Source organism: Muscardinus avellanarius (assembly GCF_963383645.1).
Source record: "Muscardinus avellanarius genome assembly, chromosome: 14".
NCBI classification, from domain to species: Eukaryota; Metazoa; Chordata; class Mammalia; order Rodentia; family Gliridae; genus Muscardinus; species Muscardinus avellanarius.
The window spans coordinates 6521111-6542055 of NC_137800.1; the positions used below are offsets into that span (position 1 = coordinate 6521111).

General features: G+C 41.4%; 1 protein-coding gene across 1 annotated transcript in view; it reads right to left on the reverse strand.

Moving 5' to 3' along the window:
* Positions 1 to 4311: 4311 nt before the first annotated feature.
* Positions 4312 to 20945, reverse strand: part of MTMR9 (myotubularin related protein 9) — a gene marked incomplete at both ends in the record, with an annotated part of 30589 nt that continues 13955 nt past the window's right edge. The window contains 6 exons of the mRNA XM_080710522.1: positions 4312 to 4475; positions 7651 to 7802; positions 9641 to 9861; positions 12017 to 12158; positions 14222 to 14383; positions 18859 to 19076. Of these exons, the coding sequence (XP_080566648.1) occupies positions 4312 to 4475; positions 7651 to 7802; positions 9641 to 9861; positions 12017 to 12158; positions 14222 to 14383; positions 18859 to 19076 (1059 nt within the window). The remainder of the gene's footprint in view (positions 4476 to 7650; positions 7803 to 9640; positions 9862 to 12016; positions 12159 to 14221; positions 14384 to 18858; positions 19077 to 20945) is intronic.

Here is a 20945-nt window from a genome sequence, read left to right on the forward strand (position 1 = left end):
ATATATATTTTAGAGACAGGTTCCACAATATAAAAACCTGTACCTTACAGCACTCTGAGGTTTTAGCAAAGCATACATTATAGACACATTTGCCATACAGTGCAATTTTATTGTGTAAGACATGAGTAATAGTGCACTTAAATCCAAGAGTCACATTCAAATATATCAAGAATACAATCCAGATACCTGGCTATTGAAGAAATACGTATTTTTTTTTTATAACTAAGTTGTACAAGTACAGTATTTTTAGTGTAGATGGAAGTTGACATATAAGTATTCTAAACTGTGGGATTCAGGGTGTATCTGTGTGGAACTCACCTCTCCAAAGATAGGTGCATTTTAAAAGTAAAGCAAACACAGGCAGTGCCGCACAACTCACTCTTGTTACAAATCACAGAGTTAATCCTTAGATGTGCACATCGTTAACCAGAGTGGCTCTGAAGTGAGCAGGCTCTCAGGACAATGTAGTGTGTGCAGTAAAACCCACCATCTTTCAGTAAATTGAGCTCAAACTACTGTTTGCTGCACTGCTCAGGAGATAGAGGGCATTAGGTTTCTTAAAAGAGAATTCAGATAGTAAGTTCGGAATTTTTAAAGCTTCCTTCTAGAATTTCAGAGGGTCTCTTTTGGGACGGTCAATGGAAAGGAAGAAGATGCCTTGAACAGTGGGTTATAATGGCTGAGTGAAGGCAGAAGTCGTTTACTTCAAGAAAATAAAAAATTAGAAAACTGCTACTCTAAGAGAAATTTAGCATTTCATATCATCTAAGAATAAGAATAATAAATGGAGAAATCAGTCTTCTAATGTTTTTAAGATGATGAAAAATGTAAAAATATTATCTGGTGATAACTTAAAATATCGGCTCCAGAGAGGAACTTTTTCTTCAAATTAAAGAAGAAGAAACTAGGTTTACTTGAGGTATAACATAAATCTGTACCAGACGTACTGAATAACTTCTTCCCCTGGCAAAGTCAAAGTTTCTAGAACAGGAAATCAACTATTCTACTATTTGCACTCTCTGTCTAGGAGATGCTTTTCTAATAAAGAGTGCTCAGAATATCCTCAAGTAGTGTCCATTCAGTAACTCTCTGAGTGGGCAAAATACTCAAGCCTTTGCCTTAGATTCAGGTCTGATAATCAGTGAGTCTGATGAACTACTAAGAATGACAATTACGTCGCCTGTTCCTGAGGCCAGAGCACTACCAGAGTTGTGTCTTTAGGCAGGTTTTTCAAACAGCACCAAAATGTTACCATTTTAAACCACTGGCCAAATCTTTTCCATGATATTGACTTTTATTTACATAAATCAATTACTGAGTGAATCAAACACTAAAATCACACTAAACTTCATCTTTGAAAATGAAAGGCATGGAGACCACCCCACTCCAAGCCAGGCCTCAGAGCTCAACGACAAGGGCCTCTCTCCTCTGCACGGCGCTGTCAATGAGTATCCGCCCTGCCTTCCCAAGTCTGCTCAAGACTCACTTGAAAATCTTGCTCTGACAGCCTAATTTTTTCTTAGAAACAAAATATATTTATTGGTTGTTTTAAAGATATTGAATTTTATTATTTTTAAATGCTTTTCCTCCCATTGGGGAAAAAAACAGAAATTTTGACCAAGTAAATTAGTGAAAAGTTTTGCCACCAGGAATGTTTCGGGTTTTTCATGTTCTTCTGATTTTTAAAAAGCATTAATTTAAGTGGAAGGACCCTTGATATGCTGAGAGAGGAGGATGCGGTGATCCTTTCTGTTTCTCAAGGGCCTCGTGGGCCACTCTGTGAAGCTGCCCTGAAGTAAACCAGCTCCCTTCACTCTCATGACAGAGGAGATGGCTGATACACATGAATCTCATGTCTCACTTGATTATCACTGGCTCCTAAGGGCATTTACTGACTCACTAATTTTGCCACCATCTATTCATTAAAAATTTTAAAGCACATTCAAAGGCAACTCTCTATACCTAATGCTTAAAAAGTACCTTTTCATGAGTTTATTTCTTCTCACCCAAGGGAGAGGTAATTTAATAGTACTGGTAGAAACTCTCTTCAAATTATATTGATAATACACTGTTCTCAAGTGTGGGAAAACTCTTAATATTTGTGTTATTAAATTACCCTTTGGAAAGTGCATTGATACCAAAGTTTGTTTTTTACAACTTGCAAAGAAGCTGGTTAATCCCTATTTATAAAGTATATTAAACTCCAAACTTGTCAAAACAGTGATGATTCCTGTCTCACTAGGAGAAAAAGAAGAAAAAAAAAAAGACTGGAACAGTATGCTATCATCGCCTTGGGTGTGCACACCGAGGCTTATCAGGAAGACACGTACAAATAAACTGATGGCAAGACTGAGCCTAAGTGTCCATCCATGGAAGCCCTACAGCTGACCGACATATGGAGTAGGAGTCACTTCTAAAGAATCTCTAAGGGAAAAAAAATCTTGAGATAGTTTTCCTAATGGGCCCATTAACTGAAGAAGTAAGGATTCCTCTTCACACGCAGCTTTGAGCTGCACAAAACAACACAAGGAATTTGAGATGCCATAAAAAAAGAGGCTGCTCCTTCTTGTTCAAAGCTCAGATGGATATTTCACAACAGAGAGAGATCGAGAGCAGAGAGAGATGGAGAGCAGAGATTGACAGCAGAGGGAAAGCTCTCATGCTCCTCTCTGAGTCCTTTTGGTGAGGGAACCAGTGCCCAGTGACTCATAACTACAACCAAGAATAGAAGACAAAATAAAACTTAGAAGAGAGCAGGCAAATTTACCAAAAATAAAAATAAAAAATCTTGCCTAGTCTTTGACATGGGTCCAAGGAGACAGCGAGTACCTGAAACTTCCTAAGGCCGCAGCTTTTTCTAAGAGTTATATTTTTACCTCAATACCTAACCGTGAAGAGGGCCTGCTTTATTGTATTCTACAGTGAAATGGCTATATACAGATGATGTGAACATGTACTGAAGATAACTCTTCAACTATGCTTTTAAAGGAAAACTAGGATGGCAGTCTTTACTAAAACGAGCATCCGACAGGAGCGCCCCTGGAAGTGCCGCACCACGAGGACGCTGAGCATCCGACAGGAGCCCCTGAAGTGCCGCACCACGAGCACGCAGTTTCAGGTCTAGGATGGCAGTCTTTACTAAAACGAGCATCCGACAGGAGCGCCCCTGGAAGTGCCGCACCACGAGCACGCAGTTTCAGGTCTAAACAACCTAGCAGAGCCGACTACAGCCGCTGCTGAGTCTGTAACACTGAGACATTTCAAAACTGTCACTGGAACTTAAAACAGAGCTGCATCATAGTCACGAATTCCCATCCCCAGGTTAAATAAAATGGACAAATCAGCAGTCAAGATAAATTCTCAACTGGCTAGAGCCAACATCAAACTCTTAACCTCAGCATCAGTAAACTCTCAGAATACTTAAATAAAATAAAACACAAGATACATCTATCAAACAGTGCAATGAGAACTCCTCACGAGGGCAGTGCGTCTCTGGTGTAAGGAAACCGTATGTGTAGTTTAATGATAACAAATTAAGCCTATTCTAAGTGATGACTTAATTTTACATCCAGCATTTGAAATACAGTTTTTATGCATGGTCAGAAATCTGAAAGACCAATTCAACAGTAACAGTTCTCTCTCAGTAACAAATTTCTACTTTAATTCTATACTGCACACACTTTTAGTGTCTACTCTTAAATGTTATTCTTCTAAATGCATGTATCAGAGGACCATGCCTGTTGCCCTTTGTAGAAAAAAATCTGCCTTGAATAAGAATCGCAGTCCTCCTTGACAAACCAGAATGAGTGAATTCAGGTGTAGTTAGTCCAAAACATTTTAAAGAGAATGGTTGCTTCAGGTGGCAAAGATAATGGATATGGCATGTTAAACACAAAACTCTTGGTTGATCAACAAATGTTTTGAAAAACATTTCTATGCTCAGAGTGCTTAAAAGCCTGATCCTTTGGTTAATCCATCAAATATGCCCCAAGGAGTTAACAGTGCCCCACCTGGTGAGGAGCACTGTGTGGAGAGTGGACGAGGAGGAGAGCTCTGGTGAAATGACACGGGACACAAACATCATTATTGGTCACCGATTCCATGCACAATGAAATGGCTAGCACCTCCTTCCTCCTCCCAAAGCAAAGGCCTCAGAGGCCACGCAAATCAGGTGTGATCATAGTGAGTCTCCTTCCTATGCTTGTTGAGGAAGCCAGGACACCCGAGGGTCCCACGTCTAGGCCTCAGGTCCAAGGCTGCAGAAGGAGAGAAGGGGTGGACTGGGGGAGGCCCTGAGGCGGGGGAGCCCTTTCAGGGGCTCTCCCGAAGCCCGCCCTGCGTTTCCAGTTCGGCCAGCTGCCGCCTCAGGGTATTGACCTTTGCTTGCAGGTCCCTGTTATACTCAATGATGTTCACCATTTCTTCATAGGCTTCGTCTAGGTACTTAGAGGATCGGTTCCAACGGAGGAAAATTCCTATGGAATCCACAGAAGGAAAACAGAAGGGAGAAAGATGTTCAACAGATCAACATTATGGTGGTGAATAATGCATAATCCCTGGTATTATACGGTACAGAGCTTTCCTTTTTTTTTTCTTTTACAATCTACATTGTGTTTTATTATACTCTAAAATATATAAGACTCTTGAGGTGCTGAAAGAATCTAATTCAATACAGTATCTACAAAGTTAGTATTTTTATGTGCATGCCAATTAATTCTTCAGAAAAATCCCGCAAAATTATCAAATAGACCAAAACACTGTTCCGTGACATATTCAGGAAAATAAGCTGATGGTTTACAATGCCATAAGGTTTCTAGTTCAACAATATTAATCATCTGTATTTATAACTACAGAATTTTGTTCAGGCCTGCGAGCTCTCCGGTACGTCACTGCACCTGAGTGAAGCCATGCTCGCTGGAAGGGTGCGGTTCCGGTAGGGACAGAACCACGCTGGTTACTCTGGAAGCCTCCACTCCAGCCCAAGTGCACACACCGGCTCTTTTCCTCTCTCAAGTCCCTCCTGCCTGAGAGGCAGTCTTCCAATGTGTAGGTCACTGTGTCTTTCCCTTTTATTGTGGACTCAAAGGACTTACAGTCATCCCTCGGCAGCCCCCACGGGGCTGATCCAGGACAGCCCCTCCCTGGACACCAAAGTCCTCTGACGCTCAAGTCCCTTATATAAGACGACACAATACTTGCATATACTTATCTGTTTAAAATAATTTCTAGTTTACTTATAATACCTAATACAATGTTAATGCTATGAAAATAGTTATATTGTTTAGGAATATGATGAGGACAGATGTCTGCACATGTTAATTTCTTTTCAAATATATATATATAGTTTTTTACAGTACTGGAGATGAAACCAGGGGCATTCTACCTCAGAGCTACACCCCTTGCCCTATTTTTTATTCTTTATTTTGAAAGAAGGTCTCACTGAGTTGCAGAGGCCTCCCTAAGTAGCTGAGGCTGTCTGCAAACTGTGATCCTCCTGTCTCAGCCTCCCGATGCTGGGATTACAAGTGTGCCCACCGCGCCCGGCTCTTTTCCAATATTTTTGATCCATGGTTGGTTGGAACCCCCACTAAGTAGGCCAACTGCTTAAACATTAAATGGCCTGTATTGCTTCTTCTATTATGCTATTGTTTTATTCTTCCACATTATTCTTTAATATAAAATTACTATTAATGCTATCTATAAAAGAAATAAAAATAGCAAAGCTACCATAAATTTTACCTAATATAGAATTTCTCTCAGCGCTAAATTGAACTCTACTTTTAATGGAGTGGTGAACTCTATTTTTAATGGTGGGAACTTATCCATACAATAAAGTTTTCCTTCTTTTCACTTAGTCCCTAAATTCCAGATGAGGTTTAATAAAAGCTAGTTAACTCACACTTCAGGCCATCCAACTCCCAAATCTGGCTGTTTCCCCAAAAACCTAGTCTCTCATTTCCAGTGATTCTGCATAACAGTGGCTTTTAGGTAAACTGCCCCAGAAGTCTTTAAGCATGAGGTAGAGCTGTAATCTCTCATTTCTGAAAAGATTTTTTTCTATACCTGTAACTGTCTACAACAAATAAGCAAAAGAAGTTCTGTTGGGGACAGCCAGAAGTCCTTCACAAAACCAACACACACGCACACGCACACATTCACTGGTAACCAGAGGCTCTGGAGGCTCCCTGAGGCTGTCTCCCCAGCCTAGCGAGGGGACCCTCAATAGAAAAGATCAGATACAACTGAAGCAAAAGACAGCAGTCAGTGGAGCGATGCCAAGAGCAGCAGACGTGTTGGTGATGTCCAGAAAAGAGGCAGGACGGAGAGAGACAGAAAGGTCATCTGAGACCTCAGGCACGGTGCGAGCAGCTTTCCACACACGGATGCCCTCGAGGGCATAGCTTACTAGGATGTGGCACAGAGCCGACATTTACAGCGATTAAATTTACCAGAAGGCTACTAATTTTCAACCTATGCTTTAGCTATTTAATACAAACTCAAATAACGGTGTGCATGCTGTCTTCAAAATGATTACAAAGGAATTAAATAAAATTTCAGTCTTTGATGAACAGCTAACATATTTTAAATAGGTTGATGCAATTTCTTTTTTAATTTTTTTTTGTGTGTGTGTGGTACTGGGGGTGGGACCCAGGGGCTTTTCTACCTCCAGGCTATACTCTCAGACCTATTTTATATTTTATTTGGAAACAGCTGAGAGCCTCAATAAGTACCGGAGGCTGGCTTCGAACCTGTGCGATCCTCCTGTCTCAGACTCCCAAGCGCTGGGATTACAAACCTGCGCCACCACGCCCAGCTTGCCTTAATTTTTTAAAAGCAAGATTTGAGCAGGGAGGGCGTGGTGGCACTCACTTGTAATCCCAGTACTTGGGAGGCTAAGAAAGGAGGATGGCAGGTTCAAGGACAGGCTTAGCAAGTAATAAGACTCTCATCAACCTAGTGAGACCCTGCTTCAAAATAAGGCTGAGGGTATAGCTCAGAGGTAGAATGCCCCTGCATTCAATATTCAATCCCTAGTGTCTGTCTGTCTGTCTGTCTGTCTGTCTCTCTCCTTCTCTCTCTCTCTCTTTCTCTCTCTCTCTCTCTCTCTCTCTCACACACGCGCACACACACACACACACACACACACACACACACACACACACATATAAATACAAGCAAGCTTTGATATTTAGAGGGATAAGTTTCAGTAGTCTGAAAAATTAGTATATGTAAAAGGCCTACTTTATACTTGAAATTTAGCATGGATTATTTTTCCATCTGAACACTAAGATATCTATCTGCAATTCTGTAATGACAGTGCTGTGTCTACTTACAGAACCTTACTGGAATGACTGGACATGTAACCACTTGACAGCATGTACACAAGAACCTACTGTAAAGTCTCACCTTAAAAAAGAAAACAGCTTACAATTTATTATTTCCTAATTCCTTAGCAAAAAGCAATGTACTTTCCTATCTAGGGAAAAAAGAATAAAGTTCTGCAAAACCCAGCAGTATCTATTAAATCATCGTTCTCAATTTATCCAACGGGGACCTATTAAACAAAAACGAACCTAACTAGATAACTGATGAGGGAAACCGTGCCTGGCTGGACCCTGAGGGCGGGAGGCCGGCCGAGGTGTGCTTTACCTTCCCACAGCTGGAGACTCTGCGGGGCAACCGACGGCCAGATGACGAGGTTGTTGGCTTCGAAGAGCGGATTGGCAAACTTGCTCAGCTCGCTGGGCCGATTGACCCAGGACCACAGAGACATCGTCTTCTGCTGCAGCTTCAGCTTACACCTGCCAAGAAAGAATCACAATTAGGCAGCCACTGTGAACGCTCCTCCTAATAGGACAATCTATTTCCTCTGGATGACAGAAGGAAGAACATAAGGCTTTAGTGATAAAATACTATGAAACAGAAATCCCTATCAGAAAACTCAATCTGCATCATAATTCTCACCAAAATAAAGACTGTTTCATGGACTTCCAAGAAGCTGGCAAGGACAGAACTAGATTCTGGCCATGTCAGATGTGGTGATAAACCTCAGTCCAGACAATGGATTAGACACAGAATTTAAAATAGCTAAGTACACAAAAAATCTTAACTTCTTGGTGTCTAAGTAGTCTAGTATATAAAGATGCAAAAATTATATATGTATGAATAAAATATTAAAAATGGAGACTGAGTTACCAGTATGTATTTGTTATTATTGTGGTGGTGCTGGGGATTGAACCCAGGGCCGTGTGCTAGCCTAGGCCAGCACTTTACCACCAAGCCAACATCCCAGCCTCGTACACATTTTTTAGATAAGTGCTCTTTTTATTTTTAATTTTATGGTGGTTACCACAAGGATTATAAGTAACAACTTAAATTTGTAGTAATCTGGTCTAAATATCAGTATAGCTTCAGTGGCATGCAGAACAGCTCCTATGCAGTTCTGCCCACTTATGTTATTATTGATACAAATTGCATCTTTATACATGAGATACTCATTATCAGATTTATGACTTTTAAATTGAATTTGGAGAAATTCTAATATTCTCTGGATCTTCCTTCCTTAATCTACAAAAATGAACAGGAAACAGAGCTGGATCATCTAAATGAAAGATACTACTATCCCACAAACAGAACTTAATATTTAAAATGGCTTAGTTTACTCAAAGCTTTTAACTAGTGCATTATCTAATTTTGATCTAATAGGACAAAGTCCCATCCAATATATGATTGGCTCATAAAACTATACTTCATATTATTTATTTATTTATTTTTGCAGTACTGGGGGTGGAACCCAGGGGCATTCTACCTTTGAGTAACACCTTCAGCCCTATTTTATTTTATTTTATTTTATTTTATTTTTTGGTGGTACCTGGAAGCCCTTCTTCTTCCGGGCTATACTCCCAGACCTATTTTTATATTTTATTTGGAAACAGGGTCTCTTAAGGCAGCGTGGCTGGCTTCGAACCCGCGCGATCCTCCTGTCCCCGCCTCCCAAGCGCAGGGATTACAAGTGTGCGCCACCACGCCCGCCCCTCAGCCCTATTTTTTTATTCTTTATTTTAAAACAGGATCTCACTGAGTTGCAAAGAGCCTCATTAAGTAACTGAGGCTGTCCACAAACCGCGATCCTCCTGTCTCCGCCTCCCAAATGCTGGGATTACAAGCGTGTGCCAGCATGCCTGGCTCATGTTACTTATTCTTAACTATAGCTTCTATCTTTTTTATAAATACCATTAATACAAGTCAGGCATGAAGGCATGTGTCTATAATTCCAGTACTCGGGAAGCTGAGACAGAAGGACCATTAGTTCAAGGCCAATGTCAATAACTTAGTGAGGTCCTTTTTCAAAATAAAAATAAGCTGGACATGATGGTGCACGCCTGTAGTCCCACTACTTGGAAGGCTGAGACAAGAGAATTGCAGGTTCAAGGCCAGCTTCAGCAACTCAGACCCTCAGCAACCTAAGAAGACCCTGTTTCAAAATAAAAAATAAGAAAGGGTGGGGTGTAGCTCGGAGGTAGAATGCCCCTGGGCTCAATCCCTAGTACCAAAATTGTATCAGCAACACAGACCCAAATCCCAGTGACAGAGACAACTAAACATGCCATGTCCCAAGTGCGCAGCGCGGCGTACCCACCTTTCACTTTCGTTGTTGCCCAGAAATGTTCCAAATTGTGAGGCGTATGCGTGCTCAAACAGCATGATAAGGAAATGCTCGTTGAATTCAAAAGAACAAGGAAACTGACGGAGTATCTGCCACACACAGTCCAAGAAGAGGAGAAACACAGGTGCCTCCCATTTCTGCTTACTACTGCAATAGGCTGACTGCGCGCAGCGCTGCTGGAACGGGTGGCCGGCCTATGGGAACAGATAGGGACGTGACGGTCACGCCCGACACGTCACACCACAGCCATTCTGTTAACATCACCGCACACAACCGTGACGAATTCTGCATTGATTAGATCATAAAACTCAGGTAGCTCCTGTGTGGGAATGGTTTCTCGGTTTACAACCATTTTGGCAACTAAGGAAGAAGACAAATTTCCGAGTCCTTAACAAGGCTGTGCGGTCAGTATCAGGTGAAATAATAATGAATTTCAGTACTACGTCTGTAATATTTAGAGCAGTCAAAGAGATAAGCTCTGTTACAGAGCCAAGGACAACAATCCCCTCTGACCATCTGAACACATCAGTGAGCTGCAGGCTGTAGTGAGCCTCACCACCAAAGGACCCAGTGTGGCCGGGCTCAACCACAGCCACTACTGCGTCGTTAGTTACACGTGGGCAGTTCCTGTCCTCAAGACACTGTACTTTTATAGTAGAGGTAAAGCTGTCCTTAATTATACTTTTCTCCCCAAAGGAATGGGGAACAACCTGCTATCAACTGCCCAAGGTAAACCTAATAATTTGGCCCTCCCACAGAGAATCTGCGTGTGAGCTTCACCACGGAGCCCTCTAGACGTGGTATTCACAGACCTGCTTTGTCTTTAGGACAAGGATTATGCCGTGAACACTTTAGCTAGTGTTTAGTAGTGGAATCTGTACACCCATCAGAACGGCGATATCTAAATAAGTAAAGAATACTTGGTGGATGGTTTACTATGCTTCCGGTGGAATGGAGCTGAATAAACTCTCAGCATATATGGAAGATAAATTTAGGATGGTCTGACTTAGAGATACAGGCCAACTGTTAGGGTATACATCCCGTTAACTCATGACACATTTGCACTGTAATAAGAAGAGCTAAAAGTTCCTTTTCATCAGGTACATCTGCTTTCAACTTACATCTGAGCACTTGTTTTCAATCACAATTACTAAATTACAAAGTGAAAATAGATCTCAGACAATTAATGATCTCAGAAATAGAGTATTTCATCGTATTCTATGAGACCTTTATTTTAGCAGTCACCCAACACTGTAGGACAGCACTGTGCTGTGTCCCAGGGATAAACAGATGAACAGAGCATGGTTTCCTGACCTCAAAGAAATCACTTTAGGGGGCCTAGTTCAGGAAACAGGACAGGAAGGAAATGGAGCCTTTTTTCCTATGAAAGAGGTTAAAGTCTCAAGGACTTCATGAAAGCAGCGGCATGGAGCTGGATGTTGAAGGACCAGGAGAGATGGCTCTCACCTGGCTAGGGAGGAGGACAGGATGGAGCAGGACGGCAAAAGGCAGGGTGTGCTAAAGTACAGTCTGTAAATACATCCCCAGCCCCACCCCTTCCTGGCTCTTTGTCTTTTATCTCTATCAAAACCCAGCTTCTGCTGGGCACGGTGGCACACACTTGTACTCTCAGTGCTTGGGAGGCTGAGACAGGAGGATCGCATAGGTTTGAAGCCAGCCTCAGTACCTCAAAAAAAAAAAAAAAAAGAAAAAAAAAAACCCTCAGCTTCTGGGAGGCCATTCTTTACAGATGGTGGAAGTACAACAAATGCTGCATTGATACATCTGTGTAGTCCCTTGTATATAACAAAGTACAGCTTGAGTATCCCTTATCTAAAATGTGTGGGACCAGAAGTGGTCTGGATTTTCAGATTTTTTTCATATTTTGGAATATGCACATATATCAAATGAGGTATCTTGGGAATGGGACCTAAGCCTAAACAAAATTCATTTGTGTCTCAAGTACAACCTTATACACATAGCTTGCAGTGATTCCATACAATATTTTTAGTGCTCATGTGTTCTAACTGCAACTATCACATGAGTTCAGGTGTTGGAGCTAAGAGAGTTTCAGGTTTTCAGATTTGGTTCACTCAGCCTGTACAGCTAACACAAGTTTTTAAGTAAATAAAGTGTCAAGTGAGCGATACAGGCAAAGAGAGATCTAGAAACTGGAGGAGATGGATTATAAACATTTGCTGAGGGCGAAGTTGATTGACTGGCACATAGAAAGTTAAACATGCCATTTAAACATTTTCCAATCAAAGTTCATATCTAGTATCGGCTACCACAACCTCGGATGTCCACCACGATCGGCAGTTCCGCTCCACATCGGGAGGCCGCTCGTACCTGAAGCCACTCTCTCTCTACCAGGGCCTCAAAGCCTCGGACAGTCCTGCTCCTTGGTTCCAAGATGATCTGGGCCAGGGAGGCCGCCTGCAGCGTGGAGTCGGTTCCTTCTGCTCCATGGATCAGGACTGAGGCTCCTTCCCTGGTAGGAAAACCCAGAGCACAAATGGGACACTGCAGACCCGGCCAGTGAACTGCAGATACTAAGCCTGGACTGAGCCCAGCACTTTAGTCTTATGCATTCTGTTCCTTCCAGTGGGGTTTGGAAAACCTACTAAAACGACCCTGGATAGATGAAAAGTTCACTTGATAAAAATTAAGACTATGATGGATCCCAAACTTCACACAGCAAAAATCCCACACGCGATGACAAACTTCACAGCACATAACAGATGAGTTTGTTTACAAAACCAAAAGCAGTTCTTATGGTGGAAGGCAGTTGCCCTTTCAGTTTTTGTTCTGTTTGGGGGCATTTTATAGAACTAAGAATTAAATGCAGGGCATTCTACCTCTGAGCCATACTCCCCACCCCCAGCCTTTTCCTTCCTTCCTTTCCTTTCCTTTTTTCCAAAATAGGGCCTCCCTAAGTTGCTAGGGCTAAACACATACCCGTGATCCTCCTATCTCAACCTTCAAAATATTATAAGTGTGTGCCACGACCCCAGCTGTACCTTTTCTGCTCTTAACAGCTGAGTAAAGTCTTTTATCATACACACACACACACACACACACACACACACATTAAAATGATTTTTCTGACCTTGAATTCTGCCTTTCTACCTCCTGCTAACTGTAAGGACACCTTCAGAAGCTATAATGAACCTGGGAAACACCTAAAGCATAGAAATTGTCAATCTAGAAAGTTGGTGGCATTGATACCACTTTCCCCTGAGTATTATAAGGTTCCTGGGACCCACTATTCTAAAGAAGAAAGAAGAAAACACCAGAACTAGGTTAATACAACCCCATCACCACCACCCTTTTATAATGGTTAATAAAACTCCATTGCCGCCACCCTTTTTATTGAAATTTTATTTTGGAAAAGGCAATCTCCTGTTTCATACCTACTTTCAATTCTTTTCCCATGTACATATATGCTTTATACAGTTATAAGGTAATTCCCTATTACTCTCATTTATAAATTATTTCCCCATGCTTCCATGCCATCTTTAGAATTACTGTATTAACGGTTACATAACATTCTATTAAGTGATTATAATTTGTCTAATCCTCTAGTTGGGCATTTAAGTTATACTACAGATGATGTACTTATTCCCACAAGTTTACCCATGGTAGGCTAAGAATTCTATTCTTAGGATAAAATCAGTACAAGACTAAAGAGGAGAGCAAATATTGTAAAGCTTCTACATCTACTGACTATATATCTTTTTTTTTTTCCAGTACTGGTGATGGAACCCACAGGCATTCTACCTCCAAGCTATGACACCAGCCCAACTTTATTCTTTACTTTGAAACAGGGTCTCACTTAGTTGCAAAGGGCCTCATTAAATAGCCGAAGCTGTCCGCAAACCCGGATCCTCCCATCTCAGCCTCCCAAAAGCTGGGATTATAAGTATGCGCCAGCACACCTGGTTTGAATATATATCTTAATTATGTATGATTTATTCTGAATTCGATTCAGTTAACTTATGGTCATATTTTTACATTTTTATCAGGTAATGATTAGGCCAAATTTGCATGGATGTGTAAACAATAAGCTACTAAACGAGAAAGGGGAACCCAAAATGGCAAGACAAACCCAAACCCTGGAACCTCGCCTGAGTCTGAAGTCCCTAAAACTGTTCTGCTTGGGAAGTTGAGAAAGGAGGATCGCAGGTTTGAGGCCAGCCTCAGCAAGCAGTGAGACTCATCAACCTAGCAAGACCCAGTTTTAAAATAAAAATAAAATAGAGCTGGCATGAATCTTGGAGGTAGAATGCACCTGAGTTCAATCTCTAGTACTGCACACACACAGAAAAGGGTGTGTATCTACACCTGGTTCATAGTCACTCAACAAACATGAATTACCTATTATATGCCAGACTCTATGAACACCCCTCATGGATAACGGAACGGTGCTGACTCTTAATAGCAATTTATCAAACAATCTGACCAACTGAAGTAAGATAGGCACAGATGTTAGCACAGGCTAGTGATGGGTCTGGGCCGGCGCGGCCGACTTGGGAAGGCAGGAACGCACTTTACCTGTCAATACACTGAGCGGCAAGGCAGGCCGTTGTGAGAATCTCCTTGACGTGGGTCAGCCAGTTAGAGGCCTCCAACTTACTCAGCCACCGGTCCATGTTATGAGTTTGGTCATTGCAAGCTTCTACGAGTTTGATTAAGCTCTCCTGAAGAACATGGTACCTTTTAAAAATAAAAAAGCGAAAGTAAAAAAAAAAATAGAATGATAAAGGTAGAAAACTAAATTAAAAACTCAGTCTCCAAAATACACAGGGCAAAAGTAGAACAAACCACTACACTGCTATATGGAACATGAGGATTGAAGATGTAAAAACTAATACTTAAACACCGTTACAAAGATGCTTCACATATTGGCTATGGTAACTGTTCCTCCTGTGAACAGCTTCAGTCCTCCACTTCTACTGCCACTGACAGGTCTAACATTCTGAACCCTGGGCCCTCAGTGCCGCCCAAGACCAGCTCAGCCCATATTCGTTTTTAGCTCCAACTCCTATCCCCCCCCCACAGCAAGGCAATGACAAAGCACGCATTTAAAGTGAAACACAGACTGTAAAGGTAGAGGAAACGGGAAGAAAATAAGTGGGTGTGGGAGAAATTAAACCTGTAAGGTCTTATAACTTAGGAAGATGTAATTATTTATGCATGTATTTGTGTTTGTGGGGAAGGGTACTGAGAATTAACCCTGAGGGCATTCTACTTTTTATTTTTTGTTTTGAAACGGTCTCACTGAGTCGCAGAGGGTTTCACCAAGTTGCTGAGGCTGGTCACAAACCTTCAATCCTCCTGTCTCAGCTTCCCAAGTACTGGGATTACAAGCCTGCGCCACCGTGCCCAGCTAGGAAGATAAAATGATATGCAGCCAATCTGCACAGAAAGAAAAGAACACCAGGCTCGGGTCCCAGTCTTTGAAGGAGACAAAGTGGGACTACAAACTGACGTCAATACTACAGGTTACAGAGCAAAGAGGGCACTTGGAACAAGCTAGAGAACCTAATATAGAAACTGAACCTTAAACAGATGAATTATCCACACAGACCCAGGAGGACGGTAGAGGCCAAGTCTGCTCTGTGCTCACATATCTGTTTTGTTGTTGTTTTTGTTTTTATTGTGTATGCTTGTTTGTTTGCTCTCTTCCCCATCCCTTTTACAAGCTTCTCCTCCTTTCACATCTACTCCCTTCTCTCTGTTCCTTTTTTCTTCTTCTCTTTTGTCTTATATTAAATCCTTTTCATATCACTCTACCTAAATACACTGATTACTGGAATCCTCCAATATATTCACTGTCTCTAATCTCTACTATATATTAACTTACTACACTCAAACTCTCATTCTCCTATCTGCTACGTTACCCTATTCTTGCATCTACTACTAGGCTCCTTCCCGACATTCAACCTTCACCACTAAATACAACTTGCCCTGTATATGCCAGCTGACACCTACAGAATGAGATAAAGCTATCAAAAGTAACAAAGGTATAAATGTAAGAAACCTGAAATTATGAGAAGGAAGGATAGCAAGGAAGCAATGAGCTCCCACAACCCCACAAAACAGAAACCATTAACACAAAATTGCACGATCACCAGAAGAACCAATCAGAACTTTAATAGCAGAAATGATACAGGATTTCTAAAAAGAATTTAGAGAGAGCCTGAAAAAAATAAATAAAGGAACAAGTAAACAATCTGACACCCTGAAGAGGAATCAGAAAGGAAGATATAATCATTTAAGTGAAGGCATCAATGCAAGCTATAGACTAGACCACATGGAAAATAAAGTCTCACTCTTAGAAGATGACCATTCTAAAAGTACACACATAGGATATAATTTAGAAAAAGCACTTCAACAGCATGAATTGGACATAGAAGAGATCTGGGTCAATTTTAAAAGAGCTAACCTAAGAATAATAGGCATAGAAGAGGAAATCGAAGATGAAACAAAAAAATCACTAATTTTTTTAGAGAAGTAATATCAGCAAAACTGGCAAACAAACACAGAAAAAGAGGTCAACACACAGGTACAGGAAACATATGAAACCCCCAGCAAACACGATCAGAGAAAAGGTTCACTATGCCACATAATAATCAAATTGACAAATGTAGAGGCCAAGCAGAGAATCTTAAAGACAACGAAAGTAAAAGACCAAGTGATATTCAGAGGCAAACCAATAAAAATCACTCCAGACTTCCCAAACCAAGTTACGGAAGCCAGGAGAGCCTAGAGTGGCATATTCCACACTCTGAAAAAAAAAAAAAACAATTTCAGCCTATTCTACCCAGCAAAAATACCTCCCAAACTTGATGAGGAAATAAAAACCTTCCATGACAAACAGAAGCTGAAAGAATTTATATCTTCCAAGCCAGCACTAGAGAAAATACTCAAAGAGATTAATTACAAAGAATAAACAAATGACAGAACCAGAGAAACAATAATTTCCATTAAATAACTAAGCAAAAAAGAACAAACACTACCTCAAACAGAAAACTAAAAATGTTAGGAATTAAAAATCATTTCTCGATAATCACAATAAATATTAATGGCCTCAACTCCCTAATAAAAAGATATAAAGTGGCAAAATGGATTAAAAACTTTAATCCATCTATATGCTACCTGCAAGAAACACATCTTTCAAGTAAAGATATTCTGCCTATTCAAAAGCAAGAAAGATCTATCCATCTCTCAACATAGTCTTCAATTTCTTCCTTTAGTGTTTTATAATTTTCATTCCATTTGTAGAAAAATGGAACTAAATCCTTACCTCTCACCCTGCACAGAAATCAACCTGAGATGTATCAAAGACCTGGAAGTTAGACCAGAGACTGTGAAACTATTACAGGGAGGCATAGGTTTAACACTGTAACTACAGGCACAGGTAGAAACTTCCTCAAACAGACTCCTAAAGCTCAGGAAAATAAAACAATAATTAATAAGTGAAATGGCATCACACTAAAATTTCTGCTCATCAAAGGAAACCACTAAAATTCTAAAGAGAAAACCTATAGAATGGGAGAAGATCTTACCAGATATCCCTCAGATAGAGGACTAATATCTAGAATATACAAAGAACTTAAAAGACTTTACACTAAAAAGCAAATAACCCAATCAAGAAATGGGCAACTAAATTGAATAGATATTTCACAAAAGAGATACAAATGGTCAAGAGATACATGAAAAAAAGTTCAACATCATTAGCAAACGGGGAGGTGCAAATCAAAACTACACAGATTCAATCTAACTCCAATCATAATGGCAATATTCACAAAGTCAAATAACAATAAATGGTAGCAAAGGTGTGAGGAAACTGGAACTCTTCTACACTGTGGGTGGAATTGCAAACTAATTCAGCCCGTGTAGAGGCTCCTTAGAAAACTGAGAATGGATCCACCATATGATCTGGCTATAACACTGCTGGGTATCTTTCCAAAGAGGTGGAAAACAGAGAACTATAATAATATATGCCTACCTATGTTCACGGAAGTGCAATTCAGAATGGCTAAATTATGGAACCAACTCAGGTGTCTATCAATAGATGCATGGTTACAAAATTATGGTAAATACACAAAAGAATTCTACACAGTAATAAAGAAGAACAAAATTATGTCATTTGCAAGAAGATAGAAGGACCTAGGACCATTATGTTCAGTGAGATCAGCCAATCACAGAAAGTTTAGGGACATATATGTTCTCTCGAATATGTGCAGGTTGGGGAGTAATCGGGATACAGGAGGACTCCAGATGATGAGGAGAAAACTCAGTGGAGCCAGGGAGGAGATCTAAGGTAGGAGAGGAGGAAGAATGAGGTTCAGTAATGGAAATACTACCATCGACTACGTGTACACATGTGCATATACTAATGTAAATCTGGTACTCTGTATGGGGAGGCAGCAGGGGCAGCAAGTGCTGTATGCATGTAAGTCGGTGTCAGTGTGATTACATTATGATGTGAGACTATAATGCACCAATAAAAAGCATAGCACACTGATGTTTAGGTATGGCAAAACAGCACATTGTATACCATAAATATAAACAATTTTTCTTTTTCTTTTTCTTTTTTTTTTTTTTTGGTGGTACTGGGGTTCCTGGAAGCCCTTCTACCTCTGGGCTACACTCCCAGACCTATTTTTACATTTTTATTTGGAAACAGGGTCTCCCAAGCCAGCGCGCGCGGCTGGCTTCGAACCTGTGCGATCCTCCTGTCTCTGCCTCCCAAGCGCGGGGATTACAAGCGTGCGCCACCACGCCCGGCCTAAGCAATTTTTATTTTTCAATTAAACCTTAATAAAGCTAACCAAAAATTTTTTTAAACTCCCAAGATAAAAATAAAACAGGATGCGATACCCAGCCAGTTACTGACTCCAAAATAATTTGTTGGTTTAAAATTATTGTGTAGGTTTCACTTGTGTATATGTGATTTCTGCCTCGTCCCCAACCCACAGTTCCAGGGAGACTGAAGATGGAGGTTTCTCTACCACTGAGCTGCCTCCCCAGTCTGGCCTCGAAATTGCCATCTCCGGTCTCAGCTTCTCAAGTCACTGGGATTACCAGTTTGTGCCAGGAAGCCAGCTAGCTCTTGTACTTCTAGACTGCTTACCTACTCCAATAGCTTCCAATGAGCACTCTCAGCATCTCCAGACGCTTACCTCTCGATGCATTTATGAATCCGCCGCCACTGGGGATAATGAGCCTCCTGTTCAAAGCCACCTCCTTTGGCTCTGGCTTGCTGAGCCACGTTTAAAGACCGTGTGTCAATGATGTAGCCTCGCTTTCCTGCCCTGAGGGTGGCGTTGACCAGCTTCTCATCTTCCTTACACCTCCTCCCGTTGGTGCCAGTGAGCGGCTGACCACTTCGCATAATTACCTAGAAGCACAGTATGCTGACAATTCAATGATGGCTGCTTTTAAAGTTCTAAAAACAGAAAGGGATTAGCTGGACTAAGAGTTTAAAAAAAATTGTATAGAACTTTGGAGATGGATTTGATAAAAAAAAAAAAAAGGAATACTTCCATGTTCTGATAATAGTAATAACTGTAAAACAAAGACAGGCCTTGAACCTTTACAAAATTTTCCTTCCTGTTCTTCTGCAATCCTCCTGTCTCAGCCTCCCAAGGGATTACAGGCCTATGTCACTGTGCCCAAAATATTTTCACACAGTAAATTATATCACCTCTTAGGTTCAAATATTGCAATTCATTTGCAATATTTACAATTCCTGGGTGAATTAAACACCCAGTAGACCTGGCCTTGTAGTGAAGACAATAATGGCTTGCCAGCTAATAAACCTTGACTTTGTGGGAGAGTAAAATATCCCATCCCACATTGACCGCAGCCCTTGGCAGACACAGGAATGGCTCTGAAAAGTGCTGTCCCTTTTGTAAAGGGTATTTACTTTTGTCTATCCTAGTGAACAGTGGGTGCAGGCAGAGGCTTTATTTGAGTCCCCTGCCCCTTTCTCCCTAGGAGGGATCCTTCCACTTGAGAAGAGATAACACCTGGTGCAGACAAAGGGGACCCCAATCTGCATGCAAGCCACCTGGGCCTGTGGCCTGCAGCTGGAGCTCCCCAGCCGTCCCTACCCTGGGCCCTCCCTGCCCGCAGCCTGAGGCCCTCCCTGCTGGCTCATCCACAGAAGGCTCGGCTATCTGCTGCTCTTGGGCCTCACGCCCACACTCAGGCACACGCTGGAATGTATCTGCTCTCTTCCCTTTACTTGGTCTACGGTGTGACCTGAAGTTCTCTGAAGAAGACACATCAGTATTGAAGACCCTGAAGACTGCGTGGCCATCTAGAACTTCGTGACTGCAGAAATGAAAGGCTGAAATCAAGAGCCAAATTGTCGTGGGCTCTCTTCAGATTCTTTTATTAATCATTTACCACCCACCTCTGCATCTGACCCAACATCCTGTGACTGACCTAATCCCTGTAAAACTCTTGGAAGGATCATTAAGCACAGCAGACCTTGAGCTCAGGCGACCCCAAAGCTAAGAGTGCTGTAAGACAGCCGTGTCTGAAACCTAGAGAAGAGATCCGCCTGCTCTGTGGTCGCTCACCTACCTCAGCCCCCAGCAGTGGACTTGGTAAACGCATTCATTTATGACTCTTTTGTTCTGTGATTATAACAGTTCACATTATCTTATTTCTTTGGAGCAAGAGCTATTTTTTTACATCAACAGCAACAAATTTTTAAAATTTTGTTTACAATAACTATCCTTTTTGTGTGTGTGGTACTGGGGATGGAGCTCAGAGGCATTCTACCTCCAAGCAATACCTCCAGCTCTATTTTTTATTCTTTACTTAAAACAGGCTCTCACTGAGTTGCAGAGGTCCTCACTAAATAGCTGAGGCTGTCCTGGAACTACGATCCTCCTGTGTCAGTCTCTCAAATGCTAGGATTACAAAGTGCACCACCACGCCCAGCTAAATATCCATTTTTTGACATTTTACCAGAGAGAGGAAAATAAAAGATAGATATAATAATCCATTAATAATGCTCATTAGCCAAGCATGGCGGCGCACGCTTGTCATCCTAGCATTCATTTGGGAGGCTGAGACCAGAGGATCACGGTTCGCAGACAGACCCAGCTACTTAGTGAGGCACTCCATAACTTAGTGAGACCCTATTTCAAAATAAAGAATAAAAACAGGGCGGGGGGTGTAGCGCGGAGGTTGAATGCCCCTGGGTCCCATCCCCAGACCCGCAAAAATAAACAAATAAACAAACAAACAAATG